Consider the following 23,625-nt stretch of genomic DNA (forward strand, 5'->3'; position numbering starts at 1 on the left):
CTTTAAAATAAGGACGTAAACTAAGTAAAATAAAAATAACATGAAAAAAATGAGCATTTCATAATGACACATTTTTTTTTAGACGGAAAAAATAAAAACAAAACAAAAACAAAGCCAGCAACTTTTGAGGCAAAAAGTTTCCCTGCATGTGTGTGTGTCTCGGGATTCCGGTGCCTCTGCATTATGACTTTGTGGCCTACACAATATCCAAAACACAGCGCGAACACTAAAGAGTGCATTAAAGGCCTGCACAGGTTCCCCTCAGGCGACTAGCGAGCAGAGCAGAGATTGATGAGGCTGGCCGGTGTGCGTTCTTTCACGCAGGTGATAAAATCCTGCCGGAGAGGCAGGCAGGGCTGCTCAGTGTCTCCGGGTTCATGAGACGGGATCAACCAACACCAGAGCTCACATCTGCTCCCATCTGACAATATGCTCTCACTTTCCTTACACCTCATTCCTGTCTTTTTTTCTTCTTCTCTCTTTCCAACTCTTTCTCAAAACCTCCCCTCTCTCTTTTGCCTTTAAAAAAAAAGATCTTATCTCTGCCTGCTTTTCTCTGTCTCCCTCTCTCCCCATCCCTCAGCTCTCCTTCAATACGTCTTTTACTTCCACCGTCTCTTTCTCCGTTTCTACCCCCCCCTCTCTCTTTTCGTTCCCCTCAGGAGGAGCCACAGTCTTATCTGGGATATGTTGGATTTGGTGAGCTTAAAAGCCACTTTACTAACTCCCTGTCTGCCTCTCCTGAGAACAGCTTCCTATCTAAAACAGTTCCACCACTCGCTCGGCTTTGTCCGCTGGAATGCTGCTCATCGGGCGACTTCTTACTCCCTCGTGGCCTCTTAATGCTAATCCTTCACCTGACTCTCCATCCTCTAGACCGCCACCCTCCTCTCCCCTCCTCCCTCCGCTTCTTCTCCGACAAAAAATGCCTGATACACACGTAAATGTGAAGGAATGCTAATGTATCATAACCATGTTACAGTACTTAAAGGAGGCAAATGGTGCCAAGTGCTATCTAGAGAATCAAATCTCTGCATCAAGAGCTTTTCTCTCCCCTTCAGATTGAGCGTTCCCGTTTTGATTTTTCCTCTCTGGAAACACAGAAAGCCGAAACAATGGGAGTTGTTGTGTGCAATAATGCAATTTCTCCAGGAATTGGAAAGCCAGCCTAAATAAAGACGCGGCCAAATCCAATTTTGCATCTGATTTTTTTTCTTTTCTTTTTTGGGCAGCCGAAGAGCTTGAATATTGCCCACAACATTTCCCTATATGAGGTTCTTCTTTGTGCGTGTGAATACATTTTTGCATACAGCGCTGTTCGCCATTCGGTTGTGACGGTTTAGAAAATGCTTGTTTGTAAGCGCTCAAATGCTGTACTGATATTCAGAAGACAAAATATTTATTCAAACGCTTAAAGAGTGTAACCAAATGATGAGTGTAAATCCAGTAGCAGTCCGAACAGGAAATGATCAGACCGGGGGGAGGGGGGGGATTTGGGGGCATGCCCTCTCTGGCGTGTGGCAGGCAGACTGGAGTGAGAGGGATTTGCTGGTTTTATTATTAGGGCCTGTGTGTGTTGTTGATGGAGCGGCTCCATCCATGTTGACTCACAGAGAGACAGCGGTGATGGCTACACTGAGCATGGGTGTCAGGCTTGGCTGATGACTCCTACTCCCTCAACAGCACTGCAAAGGCAAACCCTTTTGTATGTGTGTGTGTGTGTGTGTGTGTGTGTGTGTGTGTGTGTGTGTGTCTGCATTTGGAGTGGATGTTTGCAGACCACACCGCGTGTGTGCGTGTTTCAGTCCTGACAGCCAAGAAGCCTCAGCAGCATCTGACGTGGCAGCTCTTGCTGCTTCCCGTCCAGCTCGCTCTCCTTCTGGCTCCCTCTTCTGTGATACTATCTTTTCATACAATCACATGTTTATAAATGGAGACTGACTGGTATTTCATACCAGCCCGGAGTCGATAAACACTGTACTATTCGCTGCAAAAACGACACGGCACACGTAGATTTAGTGCAGTTAGGAAATGTTTTTTTTTTTTTCTTCACCAATGACAAAACAGTGATTTTTGCAGTTTGCTGTGTCCTTAAAAAAATATATATTTTATTGTTGCTAGGCAACCACCGAATGACTGCTAGTGTTAGCTTAACACAAACCATAAACTGTATGCTGCCTAATAGTTAGTAGTACAGTTTGAATGAATAACCCAACATTTGAATTAGCGCAGTGATTTGCCTCCTGCTGTTTTCTCTTCAGATCGCTGTAACGGTTGGTGAAGTCATGTAGCTCAGGATGTCCAGCAAAAGTCACCACAATGAGGAAAGAACGCTAAGTTTAAATGTTTTTTTTTTCAACTCGAGGCGTTCAGGGCGCTCCTGCAAAAAAACGCATGCGCATAGAGTGGAAAACCGCGAAGGCGCTCAGCAGTATGTTAACAAAAATAGCAAAGCCTGCAAGGGAACGTTTGGTCACACATATACAGTATTGCTCTTTCATTTCTCAGCACAATGGCAAGGGATCTCAAGGTAACTAGGGCCAATATAAAACACGAACTATCAGTTCACCAAATAAAAGCTATTAAGTCGTCACTCATAAGCAGATACTGTAGTAGTTTGAATTTGATAGTAGCTGTTGTACTGAAGAAATGAGAGTTAGGATAACTGCCCTTCTCTCACACATTGTCTTATAATGTTTACGATAAAATGCATCACCGTTCTAAATCTGGCACTAAACTAATCTGAAGCTCGGATCGGCACTCCTTTTTCTCTCCCAAGCCTGTTTGTGAGGTGCCTTTTTTATCGAGGTGGGCTCCCTCTGTTTTATGTCCCCTCTGAGGACATGTACTTATGGCTGTCTGCCTGTGGTGCTGTGGTGCTCCTGAGGTCTGTGCGAGGCGGTAGTTTAGGCCCGGGAAGTCAGCACGCGTGGTCACGGAGGAGATAACTGCGCACACTCTCTCCCAGAGGCGCCCTTCTGTACCGTGTGTCTGCCTGTCTCCTTGCTTTCTTTGAGGACACAACGGAAAATATGGTTTTGTGTATGTTTGTCCTCGTGTGTTTACATGTGGTTGTTAGGGCTCTTTGTCTCTCGCCTCGCATGTGTTTTTGCATGTGGCCTCTGTGTCTTTTCCTGCCTGGCATGGTGCTTGCCCTACAGGGAATGCCACTCAAAATGGGCAGAGCGACCTTTAACCTAAACGCTGTCAAGCGCAGCAGAGATTAAGACCCGGCTCCGAGGACGCCATTTGGAGCGGACACCTTTTAACCCCCGCCGGGATCAGAGTGGCATAGGAAGCCACTCGGAGCAGCCACCCACTCTTAACCCCTGACACTACCAACTCGCAGCGCAGACAAGGCAGAGTGCACAGGCAAAGGCCCAGCTCATATCATGCCACAGGGAGCGGGCACCGTTTAACCCTGGCAGCGCCAACTCAGCAAAGGGGCCAAACTCCAGCTCACACGATAAGCAGAGTTAAACCCGCAAGCTTCAGTGTTCCTGATAGGGCGCTCGCTGGTGCGGAAATAGGATGCTAATGTAAAAGAGTCGGCTGCCCATCGACAAAGTAGCGCAACCCATTTGCGGCGTTGTAACTCGAAACGATAAATTGTGGTGAGCAGGCTGAGATGTTCTGTTCTTTTTCTTATCGAGCACTCGCTTTTATTCGTTTGAGGTTTTTAGAAGGTCACAGATTAAGCCGCTTTTATTTTTGAACATGGAACTGCATGGAGGTTAAAGGACTTGTGGAGATTTGACTGAAGTAATTTGATAAATTAAACCCCGTCAATAATTCTGTTGTGTCCCCACAAATGTCACCTCTTTAGGGAACTAAGAAAACAGCCATGTTTGCAGACTGAAAACCACAGAGTATGAGTTGCAACAGTAGGTTTTAAAAAGGGTGTCATAAAGCCATGTGTCACAGAATCTCTTCTCGTGGTTATTAATCCTTCAATCAGCAAGATTGCGATCAGATCCGCTTCGCCCACAGCTCGTGAATTAGCTTCGCTCTGCAACGTTGGAACAATAGATATCCCGCCGTACGCAAATGGCTGCTGTTAAAGCATCTAAACGTGACTGCAACTCTTGTATCTTTTACCTTTATAATCCTGCATCAAAGGAGTGTTGGTGCGCTTCACTGGCTCCCTGCTCAACAATAAAGGAAGCAATCAATCACGCAAAAAATAGGGAATAAATTCACAGTGAAGTTATGGATAAACGTGCCAACTGGCTTCTTGCAAATTATACATTTACTAAACGTTGACAGATGATATCATGATTATACAAACTGCAACAGTTAATAAAAAGTGTAATTTATAGACAATATGCTTTGCCTTTAATTTAAGGGAAGCACCAGTCAATGAGTGCGCGTGTGAGAGAGAAAGAGATAGAAGAAAAGAAGAGAGAAAAGGAGAGAGAGGGTGAGGGGAGTTCCTGCACTTGTCTGTCTGGCAATGGCCGTGGTACGAGTGCACAAGTTTGAGTCTGGGTGAGTCAAGCTGTGTGTGAGAGAGAGAGAGAGAGAGAGAGAGAGAGAGAGAGGGGCAGCGAGAAGAGGGGAGCTCCACCGTGAAAGGAGTGAGGGGGAGCAGAGTGAGAGATGCTAGATGGCTAGAGATAGAGAGAGGGATGGCTGAAGTGCAGCGACAATATGGAGCACAGGAAAGGGGAGAAAAAAAGTGTTGGAGAGAGAGAGAGAGAAGGGTTGCAGAGTAAGAGGTGAAAGAAATTAAAGAAGGAATGGAGTAGGTGATGGTGGTGGTGAGGGGGAAGGGGGAGAATCAATGTGTGAGTCGGGCAAGTGGTGAAGCATTTGCATAAAGGGTGAGGGCACTCTGCCCGGCTTTTGGGGAGAGAGAGGTTGGCATCTCGCCTTGCCGACTGGCAGAACGAGGACCGGGGAGGAATAAAAGAATGAAGGGTGGGGTGGGGGGGGGGGAGTGAAGCGAAAGAGTGCGCAAGAGAAAGTCTCTCAATAGTGCATCTCTTGTGCTGCGAGGAGACGCAGGCCTTGGCATGGGAGGGAGGCGAGTATCGGGTTTCATTATCTGCTTGATTCCTGCTGTATTTGCTCACCGTGAGGCTCAAAGCCCCCTCTGCAGCTGGAGGCAGGGCCTCGGCGTAGCCAGCGAGCGGCCGCTGCCATGCGCCGACTGGAACGCTGTTAGGTGTGTGCAGCAGCCGTGGTTTTTGGGGGGGGGGGGGGGGGTGAGACAGAACACGCGAGAGGGGACGCTCTCCGTCCCCCCCGTGTGACTGAAGCATGAAGCTGCTGCTATCACCCTGAACACACACACACACACTCCAAGTATCACACTGCCCACTTGACCTTATCAGGAATGGCCGCCCTTGTCGAGGGGAAACGCTGTACTCTCAGTTTTGCTCCGACGTCCTGTCGGAAAATGCCACACCAACAGTTACGTGTGTGTGTGTGTGTGTTAGTCCGTTTATGCGTGTGTGTGTGTGTGTGCTTGCCATGGCGACGCTGCAGGACCCTCGGCAGTGTAAACACACATGCAGTAGTCTATATGCATTCACTTAGCGTGCATGTAATCCTATACTGCCTCATCTAGCTGCAGCCCCATGTTGACGTGGTTTTATTAGATCATTCTTTGCCAGAATCTCCTAATTTAGTTTGAAATCTATAATCTTGCCCAGTTTTATTTATACCACGATAACATCATCCCCTTATGGGAAACATTCTTTCTAATTGACGGCGCTGCTATCAAGATGAACATCCAGTTTAGCATTGGAAGGAGTAAATGTATAGTGTTTCGCACAGCCCTATTTTGCAGTCCCCACCGTACATTTTGGCGTACGCTCTGTATGAGTTTTGAATTCCGCTCTCCAACTCAAAGCCAAAAAAAACCCGCAAATATATTTAACCGTTTAATCATCGCAAAATGTATTTTGAAGTCGTCCAAATTGAATTCGGCTCACATATTTTCAGCATATAAAAGGGGGACTATAACTCACTTGTGGGGTTGAAGTTATGTTTATAATTAAGTGTATAAGGTGAAATTCATGCAGATGGGCCAGAGTCGTAGAAAAACCACACAAACCTCAAGTAAACCCTGGCTGAATAAATTCTGGATACCAAAATAGAGTCATAAAGAGCCCTCGATTTTATCTTTGATGTGCTCTCATGTGAGGCTGAGGCAGTCTGCGTGGACAAATCCATCACACAAACGTGAAAGCATATTTGAGTATAATATTACCCCGGTCTGCAGTCATGTCAGAAGCCCCAGCTTGCTATCAGTCCTTGTGTCTCTGGAGCTGTTTAAAGCTCGCTCGCTCTGTCTTTCCCCTCGCAAGCCTCATGCCACAAATGGCTTCCAGACTTTCACACATAGTAATGCTTCAGTGTGTAAACAGGCGTAATTACAAACGATGCGCAGACACACTTTACACATCAATCTGTGCTGATTGGGAGGAAAGAGAGCAGAGAGAGAGAATATTTTTCTTCTCCCTCTTCCAGGGGGTGTAGATGAATGGATGAAAAGGTTTTGAGCTGGGTGGAAATAGGAGGACTGGCAGCGCCGAGGACGTTTTTAAGAAGAATAATGTGGCTCTGTGTGTGTGTGAATGAATGTGTGTGGGCTCGGAAACGTGAATGAAAGGGGAAGAGAAAAAAAGGACACTTATTTTTCTTCTGTCATGAGAGTTTCCAAGGAAATGGTAGTTTATGTCAACTTGTCCGTAATTATTTTATATCCCTGAGGATTGTGGGGTGACTAACCCATCACCCCTTAATGGCAGGGTGTTTCTCTCCACTAGTCTGCTGAGCACCTTTACTTCTCCTGCACTCCTGTAATACAAATATGGAAACTTCGCTCAAGCCAAAGCAACTTTGTTTTTCTCTTCTACTTCCTTTTTACTTTTCTTTTAACAGAATTGACAGAAATGGCATCATGCCTACTGCATGAGAAATGGTTCAACATCGGTTTTATGTAAAGTTTAGAATCATGAAGCTTAAAAAAGTGAAGATTAAAAAAACTACTTTTGATTTATATACAAAGTGCAAACAGTTTAATGCTAATTATTCCAGACCACCTAGAGTAGTCAGAGCACACGCACACACACACACACACACACACACACACACACACACACACACACACACACACACACACACACACACACACACACACACAGGGAAAATAGCTTAGATCTCTCACAGTCTTTCCTTTACATCACCACAGTACTTGTCAATATGTGATTTCGCACAGCAGATGTCAAAGTGACATTCCAGTCGTGACACGTCGTGACATGCTGTAATCTTCATCAGCTTTCTCTCTCTCTCTCTGTGTGTGTGTGTGTGTGTGTGTGTGTGTGTGTGTTTCCCAACCTTATCTTACAGGATCAACCTGAATAGTGTTAACAAAAGACTTGTGTGACAAATACAATTTTTCATTGTAGCATTTTTCAAAATTAAAATTAAGTGTAGATTTTCTCTTTTTAGTAATTTAATTTTATGTAAAGATGCTTCATTAAAATGTTGAAAAGGCAAACGCTTTTTTATGTCCCAGTGTTTCTTATTCTTTCAGCAAATATTTGGTCAAATCAATTGATTATTAATGTTATTTAATATAGAATATTACATTAAATATTTTATATATATGGATAAATATATATATGGATAAACATATATATATTATACATATAATATATATATGTTTATCACGAGTTATGAACATGTATTTACAATGGAACAGCAATTAAAAATGATTATGACTCAAATGTTCTGCATTTTCGTATTAAACGGCAAATATGAAACGTATGCATGAGTCAGAATTTTAATTAAATAATGGCTCTTTGTTTAAAAACACATTTTTAATATATATATATTTTCAGGACATTACAGTGGTGTTTATAAATTCACTATTATAATTAACAATTATAACAGTTACGTATCCTAATTTTTTTAACCAGCTAGTTTACATTTTACACCACAATTTTGATGGAATTTTAATTATTTGAGATGATGTTGGTGGTAAAAAATATATAATATAATATACTATAATATAAATAGGAAATGTGAATTGGGGGCATTTATTATTCTGATTTAAATGAGACCTGTTGTGAGGCTCATGGACCTAATTTAATTAAATTTTGTCTTGATGTATTACTTCTACTCCATTCACTTTTAATTTGTTGCAATAACAATTGAACACTTAAAAGGAAGAAAACAAAATGAGCGAACTTCATGTTGTTAATCCAATGCCACATGCCCAGTGAGATCACATTTCATGCCTGTTGACTTACAACCAATTCGTCCTCACCCTGCAGGATGTGGCATTAAGTAAATGCATTACCTAATCTTTCTTTCCTCGTGTCCTATACAGATGTCAGCCCTGTGGCATTCATTTGTATACCTAAGATTAATATCACAAATCTTCTCAGGTAATTGCTTGTTAGAGCTGTTGACAGCAGTGTGGGAAACAGGGCCGAGCTACGGTTGTTAAAACTGATTGTATGCAAATATAGCCCAGAGACGGGAACGAATAATCCTTTTTTTCTTCGCACAAAGGTGTTAATAGTCTCTCTAAAAAAAAAAAAAAAAGCTACATTAATACATCTGCACTGACTTATGGGGGAAAGCTGCATAATGTAACATATTTGTTTACTCTGGCGAGTGTTTGCCTTCACTGAGGTCATACTTTCACACTGTTTTTATTCATTGGCTCTACTACGACACATCCGCCTCATTTTAATTCTATTTCGACTTTTTCTATTTATTTTGACCGCTTTTGTTTAACGTAGGCCGCACGAGACCGAGGCGGAAGGCAGACGAGCTGAGCTCAAGTTCAGTTTTCTCTCCGTGGGGAGGAGGGCCATTAGATGTGGACATATTTGGTATTTAGAGCAGTTGTACTGTCGAGGACGAGACATGTTGGCTATTTTAACATTCGTAAAATACAAAGATTTACTTACACACAGACGGAGGTTAACACCGCCTTCCGCTAAAGGTTAACAGAGAGAGAAAGACGGCCGTAATAAGCCTAAAAGACTGCCGTTATTAGCCAAAACTAACGTTGCGCCGGTATTGGGAAGATTATAATTACCCGCTGAACACGGCGACCGAGGTAGGTTTCCATCTTTTCAAGCTGAGAGTATTCATTTTGTATCTTGTTTTATAAATGTAGAGACGCAGGGTGCAGGCCGTTTTAAGGTAAAGGGCCGGCCACGCGGAGGGGTTTTGGTGTGCGCCCCCATAGCTGCGTTACACGGATAAGTTAACTCCCCTAGTCGAAACCTGTATATCATATATTTATTGGTGTTTAGATAGTTCTGAAATAAACAAAACAGCCAATTTTCAACGATAGGACATGACAGGACATGACCGCTGCTTAAAACCTGGATTTTGGTGACATTTTACTTCTTTACGTTTTCAGGCCTCATTTCACAGCCACAGCCTGTTTTTAGCTGTAGGACATTTAGGATATTCTTAACAGGCAGCCATAGCATGACACAATGGTGCAGTGGGTAAAACTGCACCAAGCACTCTCTCTTTTTTTTAATCTTGGTTTTGTTGTTTAATAACCATCAAAATCTTAAACACAACACTTACAGTTTATAGGGTTTTTCTTTTGTCTTGTGTTTTTGGCAGTTGCTGCTGCTCCAAGCTTGGCCATGTTAACGAAACCTGAGGTGTTTTTTTGCGTTTCTCTCCTGCTCTCTGAGTTTCACCCTGTCAGGGCAGGAGGGGAGATTGTCTTGCCCGGCCCGGCGAACAAAGGTCGTCCTTTTTTTTTCTGAGAGACAGAGCGTGGCGCGCAGAGATAAGACGAGCCCTCGCTCAAATTATTGCCGAGCAGACACCTAAAGAGTCCAGTAGCCAAGGCCTCAACTAACTGCCACCCGTCGCTCTGCCCCCAAGAACTCTGGGCAAACAGGAGAAACCGCCTCTAATGAGCTGAAGGAAATGTGGGTTTGAAAATGTCAAAAAAAATAATAAGAAGAAATGGACGCATTAAATAGTAGGGTGCCACACAGACTCATTTCTTGGCCAAAATCATAAAAGATCTTGCCTTAACTGCAAATTGCAAAAAAAAAGACCTCAATGCCTGCGTTATGCTGTTGTGTATATTTAGTGTTTGGTCCAGTTTATGATCATAATAGGCCTGGCAGTGGATTTAACTAAGTGATTTCAAAAAGGGATTATTTTTTCTACACATTTCATACAAATAGCAATAATTTGGATTGTTCTATAGTATTATAAGAGGTTTCTGTCTGTTTTACATCCTCTGTTGTATAAAGAGTCAAGAAGAGTTATCTTACTGAAAATATGTTGCAGGGCAGGAACTACAAAAGCAAATGTATTGCTAGTTTGAGTAGACAAAGGAGAGGTTTGGATTTCCCTGATAGTGATCTCGGTTATTATCATTTTGCCTGTCAGTAATGGCATGATGATATTACAGGAAGTGACTGTAATACTTGGCACATATCACTCCTTTTTCTTTGTCTGCGGCCCATTTATCAAAAAGTCCAGATCCCTTCAGTCTTTTCAAATACGCGACAAACGCACCTCCATCATTGTTCTTCAAAAACAAACACGCGCAGCCTCTTTAATTCCATCTCCTCATGTTCCCTTTGCCCATTTTTTTTTCCTTCTTCTTGCCTCCGCCATCTTCTCTCATTCCCACATTTTTCACGTGTTCGGTTGCGGCTGTGTGAGGCAGGCGTATGTTAGCATGAACAATCGGCACCCGGCCCGGCTCGGCCTGGTCCAGATGGGGCTGCGTGCCCCCCCCCCGCGCACGCGCGCTCCCCAGTCAGGCAGCCAGCTAACCGGCTAGCTACCCACCCGGTTAGCCAACCAGTCATTCACCCAGCCAGTCACGTAGCCTCGCAGCCAACCGAACAGCCAGCTTGCCAGCCAGTCAGTGGACCGGCCAGTCATCCAGGCTGCGGCTCCTCTGTCAGACACTGACAGAGGGAGCAGGCCAGGCTAAATCTGATGGTCCTGGGAGCCAACCAGAGGACTCTGGCCTTTGTAGGGTGTTCACACAGACAGCCTGTTCCATTGCACAGCAGGGGGCCTCCACCCACAATCAAATGTCCGGGCCCTCAACTTTGCCACATGACAAGTTAGCTTTTTGTGGCTGCCCATTGCCGAGATTCCAGTTTTGACAATGTCTCTATATTTCCTATGAGCCCTGTGGACTAATTTGGACAGCATAGATGAGTAATTTTCTTTTTTTGGGGGGGGGGGGGGGGGATTTGGAAGTATGACATTTAAATGCACTTCTAATGAGAGGAGGGGTTCATACGTATTTCATACATGCATCAGATTATATTAAACTGATCCCGGGTGAGAGCCTTTGTCCCTCAGATATTTCTCCCATGGTGCAATGGGCACAGCTTGTCCCTCTGAGGTCATGTGGGTCAGCCAATGAGGATGAGACAATGCGCTTGCCAGGGCAGCTATACAGCCCTTTGCTCCCTCACTTTCCGCTGCTCAATCCCAATCATGTGCCACTGTGTACTTTATAATGCAACGCAATGAAAATATGGGCAATTTACCGCCTGCAGGAGGAAACTATAATTCTTTTTGGCTATTCCAAAGAGCAGTGTATCTGAATTTGAAAGCATTAGGCAAAGCTTTGTGAATTACAGGGAAGCGGTATAGCCTGTTTTAGACGGTTTTAATATCCGCTCGCCTCGCCTTGTTAAACAGCTTAACATGTATATAGGCTTCTTACATGAAGCTGTCCACCACAGCATATTCAGCCGTCATTGTCCACTGAATCGCCCACAAATGGGATTGCTCTCTAATTTGGTAACAGAAACTTTTAATGTGTTTCTGTGTCTGTGCTGTTGGGGCTTTTAAAGTGGAGTAACAAAACAAAAAACAAAACAAGAGAGGGAGAGAAGGGGCCAGTTTGGATGTGAGAGTGCATTTTGAAACAGGAGAGCATGTTTTTGGATGGTATTTTTTGGTAGAGGGGGTGGGGGGGGGGGCATTTTCTTCCCCCTCCTCTCTTTGTTTGTGTGGTAAATCCAGGAGCAGCTGCTGGTCTCAGGGTCTAGTGGGATTTTGGGCCTGTGTTTTCTCATGCCATCCCATGCCAAGGTGGTGTAACGCGAGCAGAGAGAGAGAGAGAGGGGGGGGTGTTTCTGGAGGGGGTGGGGCTGGGTGGGGGTGCAGTTGGGGAGCGAGCTGGTTTGTTGGGATGGCTGTGACCACACTGGTGACGAAGGCAATGGGGGGGGGGGGGGGGGGCTTTCGAAGGCAGGCGCTGTCTGGATTGGATGCATGTAAAATTAATATCCTCTGGACTTTGCCTTTGCACTAGATTGGAACTTGTCTGTTTGGCTAATGACGTGCCTTCTGCCTGCACCACACACAGTCCCCGTCTCTCCCCCTCCCTCTCTTCTCTTTCTCTCTCTCTCGCTCGCTCTCTCTCGCTCTCTCTCTCCACTACCAGCCACCAACCACCCACCCCCCCCCCCACCGCTTTGCTTCTCCCTCTGCCATCCCTCTCTTCCCTCCCTTTCAGCGCTGGGAGCGTGCGTATTGGCTGGGCTGTTTGAGCTTCGGTGCCAAATAGGTGGGCCCTCTGCATGTTGGCACAGACTCAGTCAATGGTTAGAGAAGGAAAGTGGAGAGGAAGAGAGAGACAGAGTTGGAGAGAAAGAGGGGGAAAAAAGAAGCTGCACTCGGGTTTGCCAGCGGTCGTGCACACTCTTCCAACATTGATTCGGTCCTCTTGTTTTGTTTTGTTTTTTTCTTCTTCTTCTTCTTCTTCTTCTTCTTCTTCTTCTTCTCCTCCGTCCGCACCCCCCTTGTCCAGCTCTCTCTCTCTCCGTGAGTCTCATGCAGATCCCACAGAATTGAACCAATAGCACGCGCCGCTTTGCCAAGCATTTTGCTGTTGTTGTTGTTTTTTTTGTCAAGATCGTTTTTGCTACATATTTTTGCAAACAAAGAGGCTTGTTTAAGTTTTCGACAATTTTATCCTTTTTTGCTGCAATATCTGTTTTGTTTTGTTCGTGCAAGTCCAGCTCTATTTTTATTTGAAACATTTTTTTAGCTCCTTTTAGACAGAGCGATTGCTGAACTTCTCTCCACTCTCCTTCTGTTGTGCTCTTGAACAGCACCTCTCCTGCTACAGTACCTCCTGTGTTCCTGTGCTGCTATTACACTGCGCCCCCTTGGCCTGCCTCCTCTTTTTCAGCTACCCCCCTCCCCCCCGCTGCTTTTATTGGACAGTTTCTCAACTTCTTATTTTGCTTCTTTTTTTTCCACTCAGTCTTTTGTTTTCTAATATACGCAGCATTACTTCAGCACATTTTGATTCAGCAATCCAGTTGTTTGTCCTCCCATTTTAAGTTTCTTTGCAATCGGCGGGTGAATTTATGATGAGAGAGCAAAATGGTAACTACCATGTTATTCTTGTTTTATTCACATATGTTTTGTGATAGCGACTGTTATGACATTATTTTGAGTGCGGATGCAGTTATGTTTTTTATGGACACATATTCTATGTTTAATTCTAATAATTTGAATTTGATGTGAGTTCTCTCAAATAATTCTTTTGTATTTTTATCATAAATTATAGTTTATGGTGTCAGTCAGCATTAAAAATAAAACTTTTTTATGGATGTAGATATATAACATCATTTTTTAGAATGTTTTGCTATCGATAAATGCAAGTTTGGCAATATTTGTATTTATAACTAACATGTTTGATAATATATATTTAGGCAGGCACATAAATGTTGAAACAAATATTATTGAAAGAAAACAGTAGAATCCCGTTCTCATCTTTTACCTCATTCTTTTAGTGTTGTGTTGTTCAGTGTTGTGTAAAGTGTGTCCTTCAGTGTGATGCGTCTGTGTTAGGTAGAGAGTGTAAAGCATCTCTCTCTCTCGCTCTCTCTCTCTCTCTCTCTCTCTCTCTCTCTCTCTCTCTCTCTCTCTCTCTCTCGGCACCACTCGCTCATTCTCTCCCTCCGCTCACACAGAGCAGGCGCCGCTCCTCCATGCTGCGTGCCGGTGCTAACTGCCTCTCTTCTCTCTTCCCTTCCTCACCCCCACTCCCTCTCTCCCCATCCTTCTCTCCCCCATTCTCCCCCTCTCTCTCCACTGCCTCCTCCTGCTTCCCCCCCTCCTCCCTCTCCTCCTCCACCCTCCCCCCTTCCTCCTCCCTCATCCAGGATGAATTCCACCCCTTCATCGAGGCCCTGCTGCCCCATGTCCGCGCCTTCGCCTACACCTGGTTCAACCTGCAGGCCCGCAAACGCAAGTACTTCAAGAAGCACGAGAAGCGCATGTCCAAGGAGGAAGAGCGCGCAGTGAAGGACGAGCTGCTGGGGGAGAAGCCGGAGATCAAGCAGAAGTGGGCCTCGCGCCTGCTGGCCAAGCTCCGCAAGGACATCCGGCCCGAGTTCCGCGAGGACTTTGTGCTCAGCATCACGGGGAAAAAGGCCCCCAGCTGCGTGCTGTCCAACCCCGACCAGAAGGGCAAGATCCGTCGCATCGACTGCCTGCGCCAGGCCGACAAGGTGTGGCGGCTGGACCTGGTGATGGTCATCCTGTTCAAGGGCAGCCCCCTGGAGAGCACGGACGGGGAGCGGCTGGTCAAGTCGCCACAGTGCACCAACCCTGGCCTGTGCGTGCAGCCGCACCACATCGGAGTGTCCGTCAAGGAGCTGGACCTCTACCTGGCCTATTTCGTCCACTCGCCAGGTACGTGGCCAACTGGATACTAGACACTGTTAAGGAGCGATGCCAACACATAACTCGCCATACATGCCCGTGTGCTTGTGCATATGGATGTACACACACAGAAACATACTTAGCACAGAAACACTGTGACACATTATTAAATAGAGAGGGATTGACAGAAATCATAATTCATAAAGATAGGTCTCAGTGTAAAGATGCACGTAATAAGTTTCAGAAACACACGAAAAAGGGGTTTAAAATTGAGGAAATAATTTATATTATAATTAAGCTATCTAATATTATTTTATGGATATTTTGAATTTAGTGAGTTTTCATTTAAAAAAATATTGTTTTAATTAAATAAAGCAAACATTTACCTTTGGGAAACAAAATATGTATCCCTTCTTGCTTTTGTTCTCTTTGGAAACGGCAAGTCATTTTGGTTTTTGTCTTTTGCGTATTTTTCCTTTTCTTCTGTTCCTTGGTGTTTGTTTACATGACAACATAGTATCAGCAACAATAAAAAGAATATGTGAGTGTGTGTCAAGGGCATTCGGCCAGCGTGCTCTGGCAAGTACGAGTTCATTTTTCTGAGCGAGGCATTCGCTTCATATGAGCATGTATTTGGTGTTGTTTTATAGGAAGGAATTTGCATGCCTGTGTGTGTGTGTGTGTGTGTGAGAGAGAGAGAGTGTTTTTTAATGAGATGATCACCACTGTCAAATTGTGTGTTTTTGTGCGATGAGTGAGAGTCGCTGTTTATAAGATTGTACTCAGTCTGTCGAAGTGTATGTGCCACGATAAGGCCATTGTAGCCAGGGATCGTCATTTGGCCCCAGCCCAGGTTGTCTGTGTGTGTGTGTGTGTGTGTGTGTGTGAGAGAGAGAGAGAAAGAGCAGAGCCGTGAGTCTCCTGCTTTCAGGCCGCAGGCTGCTGCCGCCTTCACCGTCTGCCTGAACGCTAGCACCACGCTGGACCTGGCTGCCAAACACACACTCACACACAAAACGCCACTGCTCAGAGACAGCCAATACTATTGCAGCCACCTTCACACCCAGACACACAGACACACACACACACACACACACACACACACACACACACACAAACACAGCTAAATAAAGACACACACATTTGATTTTAAAAAAAGATGAAAAAACAACTTCTCTTTGTAGCGCACTTTCACACGTAATGCCAAACACGGTTTTAGTCACGATTGCGTACACACACCCACGCGGCGCGCACACCAGGCCAAGGACTACCATAGATACAGTGTGATACAGCCAAACATTGTTGTATTTCAGCCACCATCGTGGATACACACACTCGCACTCGGCCAAACATCACTGTAGCCTCCAGTGCGCGTACTCTACACACAGCCAAAACACTGGCTGTGTTATTTCATCCCCCCGCATTGCAAAAAACACTGTCACAGCCACCACACACACACACACACACACACACACACACACACACGAAACACATTTCACAGCCAAATCCTCCAAATACACACTACTTCACCATTTGCTGGCTACGTATACATACAAACACACGCTCATGACCTAATATTATCTCAGCTGGAATTTTCTGGAAATTTCAAACAGTGACTCAACCAGCCACACACACACACACACACAACCAGGCACACATAAATATATATATATGTATACAGCGTATCCCAGTCACTGCCCAAATACACACACTCACTCTGCCTAGGCATAACTAGTAGCCGCTAATGTGAGTGTAGCCAAATGCTATCTCCCCCCCTCTCTCTCTCTCTCTGTCTCTCTCTCTCTCTCTCTCTCTCTCTCTCTCTCTCTCTCTCTCTCTCTCTCTCTCGACACATACCAAAATCTTGGTCCAGGCCAAACACCTCACACGGCCCGAGCCAAACCCTGGCGGCAGCTCCAGCTCGTCGGTCTGTCTGTGTCGGTGATAAACCGGAGGTAGCGGGCAGTCCTGACGTTGACTGATGAAATCTGAGTCCATGTTTTAGTGGATTTTTTTCTGAAAAAAAAATCCTGTGAAATAATATTGTTTGATTTTATTTATTTTTTCACTAGCTTAGTTATTCCACTATAACTGAGACAGTGCTGTAAACAAATAAGTTATTGTGGATTTTGGGTCAGTGGTGTTTTGCGGTTTAGTAACATATCTGCAGATTCAGTTTTGGATCAGTTTATTATGAAATGTGCAGCACTGTTAAACGCTGTTTGTCTTGTAAATCATACTCTCAGACTACAATGAATTATAGTATTATGTTTGTTTAATTTTAGCTCAAGAAAAAAATATGAAATAATTGGCCCACACCTAATCTAGAAAGACTTTGCCTCACCATTGCATTTCTAGTTTTGGAAGGGAAATTATTATGAAAGTGTTTTTATGTATTTTTCATATACAATCAAAACAAATATAGATTTACGTTTCTTTAGACCTGCCAAATTTAAAAAACGTATTGAGAGGGCAAAATGTATCTCTGACGCAGAAACAAAACACTTAAGAGCTGAACATATTATTATTATTATACGACATATATATATATATATAGCACTATAATTAACATGAAGACTTTTTTCTGAATATAAACTAGTGAGTGATGGTGGCTGTATATGATTGAAGGAGGATATTGAAATGTCATATTTTAAAATGTTCACACACACAGTGAAACCAAACACACACAACCTGTGAACGTCTCATGACTGGTTTCCTCGACCTCTTGTCTCCAGCTTTCAGTCGGCCGCTGTGCACTCGGCGCTACTGTACTTTGGTTTACAGCAGTACAGTTGAACACATGGCTGCTGGGAGGGGCTGCCCATTCATAATATAATATGGACTTAATGTGTCCACTTTTATCTGACTCCAAAAGAGCTCCTGCTCAGTTGAAGTCCTGGTTGGAGGGACACTTTGGGGACAAACCACCGTAACGTGTCATTCACTTATTACTTGTCGAAGCATTATTTGTCAGCATACACACATTAAGGGCTTTTTATTTATTTATCTGTTACAGTGATGAGCGGTTACATATTTTTTCCTCCTCAGCTGCGCAGTGAATGACAAGATGTGCCCATTGTTTGTTTTTGTTTGGTTTGCGTTTTGTCGGTCTTTAGCATCTCTGTCTTCCTCGCTCCTCTTTGATCCCGTGCACACTTTTGTTTTGTCTCCTTAAACATCGCCCTCATTGTTGCTCTCACAGAGGTAAAGCCTCTGCTGATCTCTTTTGTTTATATTGTAGGAGACACTGGGAGAGAGAGAGCGAGAGAGAGAGAGAGAGAGAGAGAGAGGGAGAGAGAGCGCGCGTTGGAAAGCAGAAGAGGCTGCGATAGTGATTGTTCTGTTTGGCAGCGCCCGAGCCCCGTTGGTGTGGGAAGAAGAGAAAGACGTCTTGTGTTTTGTTTATGACAGAGTGGCAAAAGCTGCCACGGGGAATCTCTGGGCTTGCCGTCAGGCTTTCTCAGGCTGTTCTGCAGCCAGCCAGCCTTTGAGATCCCCTCTGTTACGGCGCATAACACGCTGCAGCCGTAACAGAGCAAATCACGCCGCCACAGTACAGAACCATCTCCCCCTGTTTTTCAGCCACCTCCGAAAAAAAGGGCAGCAAACCAGACAGAGCAACGTGTCTTTGAACATTGCAGCTGAACTACTGCCAGAGAGTAGAGACGAGGGGAGGAGTGGTGCAGCACAGTGAGCGGTGCATTATTTTTAGTGTTTTATTAAGAGTGATTGACCGGTATCATAATGGAGATAGTGGTCTGGAAAGAGCCAAAGGTCTGCCAGCACATTGCCAGGGTCGCTTTGATAACCCACGAATGGAGTGTGTTGGACAGGCTTCGTTCATAGTACTGGTTGATGTATAATTCTGACTTCTGTTAAGTCCTCATAGGTGGGTCCACTTGTTCTCCATCTGAGGAGAAATCATTCAGCTGCTTCTCATAGTGTTCAGCGGGCTGTTTGATTTATAACCTTTGTGCTGTTTTAGCTTCAATTCAGCACGTTTCTGATTTTTTCAAGGTTGGAAAAATAGAAGATTAATAAAAAAAGAAGGAAAAAAACTCATTTGTGAGGTCCAAAGTTAGCTCCGTGCACTTCGTCATATTTTGGACCTCGTTCTTGCTGCTTTCTCTTTTTCCTTTTTTTAAAAACTTTTCTTTCTTTTCTCAAGTGTGATCATGAAAAGATGTTTCAAATGTGTTTCCAATCAAAAGTGCAGTACAGGAAATTTGCAGTCACTCCGAGGGAGGTGTGAAATGTGCTCGCCGTGCCATTTCTGCCATGACCGCTCCACACTCCGTGCTTTACGGTGCCAGATCCCGCCTCCCTCTCGCTATAGCAATAGTCATGCCTTGGGCGGCTCTGTGAGAAAGCCCAGAGAAAGACCTAGCACTATGGCCAGCACCCACCCCCCCACACTCACTGACCACAGGAAGGATTCACTAATGAAAACCCCACTTTTGTTCATCGCTGAGGAAAACTCCTGGTGTTTTCTGGATTTATGGAAGGAAAGAACAGAAATGTGGGCGAAGGAGGGAGAAACAGAGAAAAAGAGAGGCACCCTGACAGTCGTGGCTGACATGATGAATGGCTCCCAATGTGTTCAAAAGTTGACAGGATACACTGATGGGTTCCACAGGTTCCCACTGCTCCGTGGCTCAGTGTTTCTTTCCTTTTCCTCTGTGAAAATAATCTGTTCTTAATTACTTCCTGGATCTCTTCCCCAGCTCCCATGACATCACTAGGGTTGAGTGGACTGTCCTTGTGCATAAGTGTTTTTGTTTGTGTGTGTGTGTGTGTGTGTGTGTGTGCACATCTTAGGATGACCCTCAGCAGTGAAGTAAGCACTGAGTTTTGATTAAATGAAATCCCGACACCAAGGGAGCCGGTCAGGTCTGAGGCTTTTGTATTGTGTGTGGTGGGAACGGGGCCCACGGTGGCTAAGAAAAGCTCTCCACATGCAGAGCAGCTTTGGCATCGGCGGATGTTCGCCGATGGCTCTCGTTTAGCCGGGGCCCCGCGTCTTCTTTTTTGCCGCGTCTTTCCGTCTTTCTCTCTGGCGTCAGGGGCCCGTCGATGTGGCTACACATCAAATCGAAAGAGTTCAGATAGAGGGAGAGCCCCGTCACATCAGAGAGACAGAGTGAGAGGGAGTCTTCTCACACTATTCTTGGCTTCAGAAAAAAAAGTCTGTGTATTTGGATAGCTAATGGTATAGGGCTAGCCAAAGCCCTGTTGTGTGCGCATTCGCTCCAAAACATGCGCACACACACACACACACAGACGGGAGGCTAACATTGGTTTGTCACAGACGTACATAGATTGGTCCAAAACCGCAGGGTCTGCATTTATCTCATGAGACCATGATGACACAAGCAGACTCGAGGGGGAAAAAAGCAACGTGAGTCAGAGACAATGCTGTTATGTTTGGTCTCCCATTAAATTGACCAGTGAAAACTGGCATGCTCCGTGATACGGTGCCTTTGTCCTAGAAACAGCTTTTTTTTTTTTTACATAACGATCATAAGCCTCTGTTTCTTTGGCTGTGTCTGACTCGGGAGAGAGAGAGTAAAACCCCTGAAAATGTCTGGTCTACCCGCATCTGTTTCCTTTTGTGTGAGGAGTTTCAGCGCTGGGAGTTGGGAGGTAAACAGATTATTCCAGTGGAATCGGGAGGCCATCATCCTGGTGGAACAGACAAATGAGGCAGTTTGTGCTATTTGGCTCTTTTATCGTTTTTTCTCTGATCCCCCAACCGTTCCTTTTTTGAATGAACTCAGCTGTCAGATTCTGTCCCGTTTCTCCTCAGCGAAGCTCTGCGTAACGCTAGAAAAGCACAAGAGTTGACGTAGATGTTCCTCAGCTTTGTATTCTGCGGACCTGCGGGATGAAAGGGAAATCTTATCTCAGTGTTTCTTCATTACTCATGGTGTGTGTTTTTACTTTACAGCTGCCTTGTTTGTGTAGTAATTTATATTTCCACAAAATGTTACATTTATTGCTGTCAGATACAAAGTTCCCAAGTGCTTTTTTTTTTCATCTATAATTGTGGCCACATATAATGTGTTCAATTAATTTGTCAAAATATATTATGGTGAAAGAAAATACTTTGATCTTTATAATTGTTTAAAAAAATAATATTGCAATAAATAATTACATGATCTGTGGAAAAGTATTTATAAGTCTGCTTAGCAATTTCTAATTGTGTCTAAAGGAAAACAGGGTGTTTTCACACGCTGCTGAACCCGGTCTAATACCTACTGTTGACATTTAATGACACATTAAAACACATTAACCAACATCAAATAAAAAACGGGTGTGGGCTGAGCTCAGCACTCAGTGATAAAAACTGCATTCTTTACTTGAGCCAAGTGGGCTTTTTTTTTTTTTTTATGTTTTTTTTATTTGGAAAAAAAAAACCTAGAGAGCAAAAACGGGTGGAAAAAGAAGGGAAGAGAAAGAAGTAGAAGAAAAGAAAGAGGTTATTGAGAAAAGAGAGAGTCAGAAGCAGCGAGGGGGTGGTATTGTCTGTATTAATACTGTGTCTTCCCAGTGCCGGGTCTCTTTTCAGGCTTTTGTAGCGGCGCCAACCATGAAATGTGTCTGTCCCCAAAAACCATATACCCACTCAGGAGGGATTCCCGACCTCAGAGAGGAGGAGGAGGAGCAGGAGAAAGAGTGCAGTGGCCAACGCTCACTGTCAGGCAGGCCAGCCAGAAAGCAGGGAGAGCCAGGGAACATGCCTTATTCACCGGGCTGCACTCACAGCGAGGCCCTGGCACCGGCCGCTAAGTCTGGCTAACGACGCTATTCAGAGACACACAGCCGTAGTCATGCTAGAATGAGAGTCAATGCTGCGTTTTTACATCCAAAAGCACCATTACTTTTCTTTTTTTTGTTGTTGTTGTTTTTATTCAGTTTATTAAGAGATGGCTCTGCTGAACAACCTCCATTTCATTTTGCACATGTGGGATGGAGAATAGAGAAATGATTATGTGGGCGAGTTTAACGCTGATGTTCAGAAAGTGAGAGGAGTTTGTGTCGTCGGCCGTTTTTGGCACGATGCTGTCTCTCTGTGCGGAAGAAGCCAAATTTTCATACACAGTCGCTGCCAACCTCCTCCCTCTGATCCTCGCTTTCTTCTCTTTTCTTTTCTTTCCCTCACTTGTTCCCCTTTTCTTTTATTCCTCTTTAGGGTTCAAATGAATGCCCTCCCCTCGCCTCATTAGCACCCTGGACTCCTGTTTGCTGCTACAGAAAAATGTATAATAACTTGTAAGCACAAACATTTTACTGCTCAATAGGACCATTATCCTAGTTTTTCATGAAAGCGGGCCATCATGGGCTGTGAGCCTTGACTGAGTTTTCTTATTCTTTTTCAAATCTCTGATGTTTCTTTCATTTAGTACGCAAAGATGTTTTGCCACCGGGCGTTCGGTTGATATGTCTTCACACGGACTGGAATCTTGCCTTTTTTTAACGCTATCTTTACCCTTGACGTTTGATCACAGGCTGTGTTTGAATTTTTTTAGATTCAAATTTAATCCAGTAAAAGCTTTAATATACGGGCGTGATTGCAGTTTCTCTTTTGTTTTGTGCAAACGTATTGCCTTCACTTTATTGGATTTTCAGAACATTTCATTCGATCACTTATTTTTTTTTCTGGTTTAAACGTTACTTATTATTTACTTATTTAAAAATGTAATCTAGAGTTTGTGTGGCCTTTTTTTTCAGTCAAAAATGTCAGAGCCGTTTCGCAGCGGGCCACTCCTTCTCCGTGAGATACAACCTTCATGAGGGGCATCGTTTGGTGTTCGTTACACCGTGAGAAGGAGAGCAGTTTAGAGAAGACAGAAAGTGGTGTGTGTGTGTGTGTGGGGGGGGGGGCTCACTGAGAAGCACAACAGAATGCAGAGAATCAAATTTGGCATGCGTCTGTGTAAGCGAGTAAGCTTCAAATCAGTTTGGACACAGATCTAGGACACTAGACGGAAAGAAGAAAGCAGGATGAAACGGGATAGGGAACGACATGGGATTGAGGGGGGGGGGTGTATATGTGTATGTGTATTTAGGGGATGGGTGTGGGGGGGGTGTTAAGCAGAGGATGAGATGAAGGGGGTTGGTGGGTGAGGTTGAGGGGGTGAGGAGGGGTGTTTTTGGTGGAGTGTCCCTCAATGACGACTTGAAAAACAGGCCGGTAAATAAATGGAGTGGCAGTAAACAAGGCTCGGTGCTTCATCAAAAGACCCCATTCATCTGTGAACAGGAGAGTCTCTCTTTTCTCCGAGGAGACAGAGAAAGGGACCCACTGACGAGAGCACGCTTGTTTAGATAACAGGATGAGTTTGGAGTGGAATGGCGTTAGTGGAGTTTGGGGGGGGGTGGGGGATACGGAGCAGGTGGGAGGAGTGGGGTAAGGTGGTGGAGGGGTACAGATAGTGAGTTTTTGTTCCTTCTTTATCACTAGCGTGGATCCAGGGTAGGATTGTGTTTTTTTGCAGGGGGGGGGGGGGGGTTCGAAGCGCGGGACAGGCCGATGACAGTATGTGTTTGTGCGTCGAGTACAAAGCGGCGTAGGGGGTGGTGCGCTTTTGGCAAGGATTTCTGTGCGTGCACCCGCGGACGCGCATGTGTGTGTGAGAGAGAGTGCATATGTGCATATGTCTCCGTCTGCTCATTATACATGGTTATTTTTTCCAGACCGAGTGCTATGCTCTATTTTGCATGATTTACAGTCTTATGAGCCAAGCAGCAGGTCTTTTTTTATGAGAGAGAGAGAGAGAGCGGGAGAGAGAGTTTGGAAGGAGCACAGTCCTGGGATCTCAGGGACGCCACGGTGAACCGGCCACAGCAAGGTGCCGTGCATCGCTCACTGCTTCAGCTGTTCATAATTCAGCCTGTCGGCCAAAGGGACCCAGGTGTACACTAAGTGCCATGGAGTCCTTTTGTGCATTTCCGTCAAGC

At 44.7% G+C, this 23,625-nt stretch overlaps 1 protein-coding gene across 1 annotated transcript in view; it reads left to right on the plus strand.

Moving 5' to 3' along the window:
* Positions 1 to 23,625, plus strand: part of nfixa (nuclear factor I/Xa) — a 109,311-nt gene that overhangs the window by 21,157 nt on the left and 64,529 nt on the right. The window contains 1 exon segment of the mRNA XM_079159336.1: positions 14,163 to 14,694. Coding sequence (XP_079015462.1) covers positions 14,163 to 14,694 — 532 coding nt within the window.

The sequence above is a fragment of the Pholis gunnellus genome (genome assembly GCF_910591455.1).
Source record: "Pholis gunnellus genome assembly, chromosome: 5".
Taxonomy (NCBI): domain Eukaryota; kingdom Metazoa; phylum Chordata; class Actinopteri; order Perciformes; family Pholidae; genus Pholis; species Pholis gunnellus.